General features: G+C 42.2%; 1 protein-coding gene across 1 annotated transcript; it reads left to right on the forward strand.

Annotated features, from left to right (window-relative positions):
- Positions 1-520: 520 nt before the first annotated feature.
- On the forward strand, positions 521-6,299 carry TEX36 (testis expressed 36). Its single transcript, XM_064663558.1, has 5 exons — positions 521-624; positions 1,218-1,434; positions 2,228-2,359; positions 4,562-4,642; positions 5,949-6,299. The coding sequence occupies exons 2-5, from the start codon at positions 1,384-1,386 to the stop codon at positions 6,204-6,206; spliced, it is 522 nt and encodes a 173-aa protein (XP_064519628.1). The 5' UTR covers positions 521-624; positions 1,218-1,383; the 3' UTR covers positions 6,207-6,299.
- The last annotated feature ends 1,196 nt before the right edge of the window (positions 6,300-7,495 follow it).

The raw sequence follows: 7,495 nt of genomic DNA on the forward strand, positions 1-7,495 counted from the left end.
CGCGGTTACACGGTCACGGAACCAGTTCGGGTGGAAAAGACCTCCGAGATCATCCAGTCGAACCTGGTGGTGACCGATCACCACCTTGTCAGCCAGAGCAGAGCCCTGAGTGACACGTCCAGTTGTTCCTTGAACACCACCGTGAGCGTGACTGCACCACCTCCCTGGGCAGCCCCTTCCAACGCCTGACAGCCCTTTCCGTGAAGAAATTCCTCCTGATATCCAACCTGGACCTCCCCTGGTGCATCTTGAGGCCGCTGTCAAGAGGAAATGGCCTCAAGTTGTGCCTGGGGAGGTTTAGATTTCATATGAGGAAAAAATTCTTCACAGAAAGGATGATTTGACATTGGAAGGGGCTGCTCAGGGAGGTGGTGGAGTCACCGTCCCTGGAGGTGTTAAAGGATTAAAGGAATTTAATCCTGGACGTGGCAGTCGGTGCTCTGGTCTGGTTGACAAGGTGGTGGTGGGGCATAGGTTGAACTCGATGATCTCTGAGGTCTTTTCCAACTGAATTGATTCTGGGATTCTGTGCTAGGACAGTGTGGTGCCTCTCAGCATCGTCTGCGTGTCCCTAGTGCTCCCAGCTCACCTGGGCTATCCCAGCCCCGTCCTGGGAAAGGACTGGTATATATATTTATATATGTGTGTGTGTGTGTGTAAAAAAAAAAAATAGAATCCTAGAATGGTTTGGGTTGGAAGAGACCTTAAAGCTCATCTCATTCCACCCCCTGCCATGGGCAGGGACACCTTCCACTAGCCCAGGTTGCTCCAAGCCCCATCCAACCTGGCCTTGGACACTTCCAGGGATCCAGGGGCAGCCACAGCTTCTTTGGGCAACCTGTGCCAGAGCCTCCCCACCCTCACAGGGAAGGATTCCTTCCCAATATCCCATCTAACCCTGCCCTCTGGCAGTTTGGATCCAGAAAGGATGAGTGTCATATTCTTTACACTCTGTCGAGACCAAAGAGGCAAAGTCTTAGTTTGTGTCACGTTAGCCAAGTGTGCTGACAGTTAAATAGTCAGGATGTTTCCAAGACAGCACTCAATTTCAAAAACAAAACAAAACAAAAAAACCCTTAAGGTATTGCCATTCAGGTTGTAAAGTGTCCTGGAAGTGCTTGTGCAAAACTGATTTGTTTTTAAACAGAACTCCACTTCTCTCGCATTTTAAGACAACATTCAATCCTTTTACCAACTTTAATTTCCCTTCCCTGCAGCCGATGGGCAAGAGCAGCGTTGCTTTCGGTTGCCTGGATCTCACTGGAACACCAGGGAGGGTCTGAGATCACAAGTGGGAGGTTCCACCCGCGTCCCCCGCTGTGAGCTGGACAAGGAGCCGCGGTGATCCGGGAAGGATCTCCAGGGTGGAGGCGGCGCGGAGCCATGTCCCAGGACAGGGGGACCAATCCCAGGGAGCGGCGCTCTGGCGACTGGGTGAGGGCTGGGCAGGAGCCCCCCCGTGTCCGCCGCGGGGCTTCTTCATCCTTTCGCTGTCAAAACCCCACCATGCCAAGGTGGGGTTTTATCTTTTAGCCAGACCCATTTCTGATGTTTATGAGGAAAAAGTGCTCTAGGTATTCAGAGGAAGTGTGCTGGAGCAAACTCCGGCTGGATTTCTTTTCCAGTTTTTCAGCAATGCGGGAGGTCTATTAATCGACATTTTTGGCCCTAGCTGATTTTCTTTCACTTGTGGAGAACTCCAGACAACGTTTCCCTCGGTTCTCACCCTCAGGAGAACACTGTCGCCCCTTTGGAAGCGCTGGGTTGGGACATCTTGGCACCCCGGGTCACTGTGACACCCACCTGGCACAAGCTGTTCCTCAGGCTCTGAACCCATTGGTCTGACGATTGGTTGAGCTGTTCCCAAAAGTTTTGTCCTTTCAAACCTGTGGCCGTGCAGCAGCAAGAGCAGCAGGGGGCGGGAGGGGAAAGGTTGTTAAGTGGATTTCCTGCGTGGTTATTGCTGTATAAATAGTCTTCAGAAAGTTGCTGGATATTCTTCTCTTGAAAGTTCCTAATATTCTTGTCTCCATGGGAGGGGTTGTGTTGTATGTGAGGCTCCTGATTTTTCCAGCGGCCACTAGGTGATGCTGCAATCCAAATAATAAAAAATAAATGGCAAAATACTACTTTTGCCACATTTCTGATCAGATTTATTTTTGGCAGGGTTTGTTGTTGTTTGTTTGTTTGTTTGTTTTAATGGGTCATAATATTCGTTATTTTCTAGTTTGCTCATGTTGGAGAGTGCCAGGATGAGTTTGAGACAACGACAAGCGCCGCACAAAGACATGTCCTGGACTCCACAGCAGCTCAGGGCATTGATCACAGATTGCCTCTGGAATACAAAGCTCGGGACCCGGTGAGTTCCTGTGGCAATACAGTCGATTTCCAGAGCTCTTTTGCAAGTTGTCACTTGCTAAGTTGTAAGTAAGAACAGCTCTTGGGGTCGTTAGCAGAGCAGTCACAGCGGGCTTGGCAGACTTTGTGCCTCGGGGGATAAAGTGATTGCTGGCTGGGCTGAGGGAGAAACATATTTCCCTGTTACTCACTTGTAATTTTGGATACTCTAAGGCCTGCTGTATTATTGCTGATTTCAAGCATCAGTCACTTTTCCTTTTTATTCTTGAGACACAGAATACATTATGATCAATCTCAGTCCAAAAGCTGTGTGTAAAGCCCTGTAAGAACGTTTAATTGAAATCTGAAGATCTGTTTTGTATTGAATGTCAGCAATTCCGTATATTCAGGCAAAGGATTATTCTTTTGATCATTAAAAAGGTAGAAGCTTCCCATTTGAAATGTTTTTAAGGCTTGCTTAAAAATTAGGAGATCTGGGACGATTTTAGGCTCAAACAAAATGCGGTATTTTAAAATCACAAGAATTCAAAATGTTGCAGTTTCAAAAGCACGTTTTTATGTCCTTATTCCATTACCACACTGAGCTTTGCTTTACCCACCCACTTTGTGCAGAGAACATTTTCTATTTTCATTTTCTATAAGCATAGCAATTACATTGAGTTCATTTCACAGATTTTGCTATAATGAAGAGCAGAAATGGGCTTGGAAGGAATATTTAAAAGGGAAGCTTGGGGCTAGTGAAAAAGAGATTAGACTGTAACCTGGGTGTTCACTGTGTTGATATTACATTGGCCTTTCTGTGGAACATCTGGCTTTAGCCACTGTCTGAAAAGGAGAACCAGCTTAGAGGGACCTTTTATCAACACCAGTGTAACTGTTCACCTGGTGTTTCATGTCTTGTCTTTACCAGCCCTTCACTGTTAAACAGAATTAGGGGAACTCCTGTCTGCCACAAATCAAGAATTAAAATGAGATCAGTGATGAGAGCGCAAAAGGCTAAAATGTGATGTCACAGGGACAAACTGAGGAAGTTTGTTTATGTGACATTTAAAAAGTTGGAAGCTCACTGCATGTTTAGCTGGATGGCTCTGATCTCTTTGCATGAGGGAACTCCCTGGCTGTGAGGTTAATAAATTTTCTCAGAAATACTGTTTAAACCTTATTTCTTACTTCATGACAGTTCTATAATTCTTCTAAAATAGATTTTTTTTAATCATTAGTTAATATGGGGAATCCTTCCAAGAGATGATATTCAGTATTTACCATCCTGGTTTTCAGTTTTCCTGCAGCACACAGGCATTAGTAATAAACACTGTTGCTGAAATGTTGAGCTTGACAAGTAATTGCAGTAGGATATTTTAGTAAGTCTTACATTTTACTGACTTAGAAGGTGCGTATTTTTAAACACATATATTAGAAAATCTGCCTAGTAGACCAAATATCCTGGCATATGACCATGCAGGAAGATTTTCTACTTGGGGACCTTTCTTCTAGATCAGGCCTCCAGTTACATTTCTTTTTAGAACTGATTCAGATTCCCCTGCTCTCAAAACACCTCTTTTAGACTGTGTTACATTAAAACTTGTTCTTCTGTTTGGAGGGGAATATCATAGCTGGAATATTGCAATGACATATAACAAACATTAAAAAATTTAAATATGTTCAGTTCTTTTTAAAATAGATCTTTTTCAGTTGGCCTTTTTTTCTTCTGAAGAGACTGGATGAACATCATGTTAAAGAATGAGATTATAAATTAGTTAAGCAATTAATACCTCCTCCACTTCCCCTGCAACAAGCAATGTCGATGACATTCAGTTCATAAATCACAGACTAATTCAGTTTTGAGGTCCCTTTTGTAGTTTATTTTAATTAGCTTTAGGCCTGCTGCTAAATCAAACAAGGCAATCCTGACATATCCAGCATTTTGCTGCCTGCAGACAGAGTGTAGCATTTCTTATTTGAAAAGTCACACTTTTATATTAATCATGTATATAAACATAAGCAAATCCTCCTGATTATTTAAAAAAAATAAAAGGTCCACATTGCCTCTATAAAATCATGTGCAGTTGAATATTTAACATGTGAATATGACTTCTGTGCTAGAACACAGCTGTAATTTCAGAATATAAGGACTAAGATTGGTAGACTGCAAACAGGGTATATGAAAATTCATATTTTTTTGCTATAATTTCTTTTCTTTCAGAAAGCAGGGAACAAGAATTTCCCATTTTCTTCTCATGACAACAAACACAGCCTATGTAATGCAGCAGAGTATTTTGATCTTGTAAGTACTGGGCTCTGAGACAAGTCAGTCAAACTCATATCTATTAGTCTGCCAGAGACTGAACACAGTATCTTTTCTGTCCCCTGCAAAAAAAAAAAAGTAATAGATGCTAAAACTTCTGAGAAGAGAAAGATGTAAAAAAAAAAAAGAAAAATGCATTTTTTATTAGTGTAGGGGTGGGACTTCTCTGGGACTGTCACAGATGTACAGCAGCACACATTGAGAGTGGGAGAATTCAACAGGAACAAAAAAAAAAACATTATTTGGGTCTTGTATTCCTGTTTTGGTTTTCTACCCAGTTATAGGCCCTGTTAGTCTGCCCAAGGTGATTGGCCTTGCAATGAATTTTTGTAGGGCTCTCAGGCACTCCTAACCCACAGCCCCAAACATTTGGTTCAGACTCATCTTTATCAGAAGTTGAACCAAAATCCATTGGATACCCACAGTCCATCTGCAGAGTGTATTCTTTTCCAATGCAGATCTCTATAACACACCTATTTAAATGTATGCTGCAGAAGCCAGCACACAATATCCTATCCTTTGAATAGGATTGAAATTGTTTAGGGCTTCTCTGTATGTGCAACAGTTTCGTGTTCTTCCACTTTTCTTAGATTGTTGGTATGAGTCCAGGCAGCAAAAGAAATGGTGCAGTTCACAGGATAATAAGTAGAGGAGGAAGCAGTGAATTGTAATGTAGAAAGTTTGTCTGACTTTTGGCTCTCTCAGACTTTTTGGAATTCATATTTCACTGAGTAACCTCCATTTCTGTGCACTTTGTGCAGTGTCTCATAGTTTTAGAGATACTGATCAACCATAATTCCAAATAAATTTCCTTCAAGCTACAGAGTGTGGAAATCAGGCTCTGTCTCTCTGTATTTGGACACACAAGGGATGGCTTTGAAGATTCATATTTCATGGTCTGTCTCTTGTCTCTTCATTGCAGCCTGAACCTAAAATTATTAACCTATTTCTTTGGGTTACTCTGAAGATTAATTTAGCTGAGTGTAGATAAATAGCCTTGAGTACATGGTATGCTACAGAAATGCAAAGTAAAAGTGGTTTATTAGCACTAAGAGGTGGAAGGTCAGCAGATTTCCCATTATATATGCAACCAGAAACGTTCATCCAGGCAAGTCTGACAATATTATTTTTAACTTGCTAAAGATCAGCCCTGAGTTCTTGAAATCACTGTGGTAACAGCTTCGTTCACTTCCCAGTGGGGTAGTGACTGTTACAAGATTCATCTGTGAAGCTGTGACTGGAAGTCATATGTTTGCATGAATTTTTCTCTCCATTTTTTTCCCAGGGCATGGGCCTGAAGAAGTTGGATCCAGACAAACAGCAAGGGAGCTCCACTAACTTCTTTGAGTGGGCTCATGAATCCATCCCTAGCAGTGAGGATGGCTTAACCATTTACCAGACATCCTTTGTGACAGATGAAAACAATGAAAACGCTGAGGGCCCCTGGTTTAGGCGGTTCCCAAAACACCACGGCACAAACTGGTCCATTGAGCAACCTGTTCTTGAGAATGTAAAAAACCTGCAGCCAGACAAGTCATCTTAAGTGTAAAAACACCCCTGGAGCACTGACTTCCCAAACCTGAACTGTTCATTACACAAATCAATGGTGAAGGAATAAACATTTTGGCAAAGTTCATGTGGCAGTAGAGTTGAGGTCATTGGAATCAATCTTATGTTACTCTGAAGACATACATTGCTATAAAGATTTTCATGAAGAGGAGCTTTATAAAGATTGTACATATTTTTCGAAATACCTCTCTACTGGGAGAACAGAGGTGGGGATTGTGCTTGTGTTATTTGATACTGGTTGACCCTCATCTTGCTACAAAAGCTCCTTCAGGTTCCAGATCAGTGGCGTGGCTGTACCTCAGGCATCTGACAGCACCTCTGTTGACACAGGAGCATAATGGAATTGGATCCTCAAGGGTTTACCACGACAGGGAGCCAAAACTCTGTGTGTTCAGTAAGAGAGAAACCTTTCATAAAGGTTTAGTGCCTGTGAAGGCAGGTCACCAGCCACTGGAGAAAGGAGATAAAAAAGAAGCTGTGCGTTAAATTGCTGTGCAAAGCATCTGCCATGTTGGGTTATAGCACAGCACTGTAGAAGTGGAAAAAGAGAGTGTTGTGGACAATGTTTGCACACTGTGAGTGCACACACAAAACCTGATTCCTGGGAGTAAGGGGGGGAAAAATCTCGAGCTGAAGTGAAAGGCTGCGTGAAGATTTGAGTTTGAGGTGACTGGATCTGAAAAGAACTGAGGATTTTATAGTTACGTGTCCCTAAGGAAATGAGTTCAGAACCAATCCTCCAAGCACTCTGCTCCTAGAATATTCACTGACGTTAGGATGTGGCAGGCTGTAGAGTCAGACCTCCAAATGATGTGTTTTCCTCTTCTGGATCATTTCCATTAATATCAATAAAATAATAAGCCAAACTGCGGGTCTTAAAATATCCTACAAATAAGGTTGTTGCTATGCAAAATAATGTTGACTAAAAAAAAAAATTAAGCACAAGTTTATGGGCCAATTTCCTTGATTTACAAGATAAATGGTAAAATAAACCCTCAACCCTTAGAATTCCCTGCACTGTAAGAGCTGCCTTGAACATGAGCTAAGTTAAGAAATGACATTTCTGCCTTTCAGGGCACAGATATATCTTTTGTTATCAGCATGCAATGGCTGGTGGCCTTTTTGTGTGCCATCAAAATAGGTGGGTTTAGAGTATTTCCCCAAACATGATTTTATTATCACATGTTGAAATAATAAACTCATATTTTTTTATGAGTTCCCCCTACTAGAGTTCTTGGGGTGCTGCACAATACATTAAAATCC

Source organism: Pseudopipra pipra, chromosome 8, assembly GCF_036250125.1.
Source record: "Pseudopipra pipra isolate bDixPip1 chromosome 8, bDixPip1.hap1, whole genome shotgun sequence".
Classification (NCBI taxonomy): domain Eukaryota; kingdom Metazoa; phylum Chordata; class Aves; order Passeriformes; family Pipridae; genus Pseudopipra; species Pseudopipra pipra.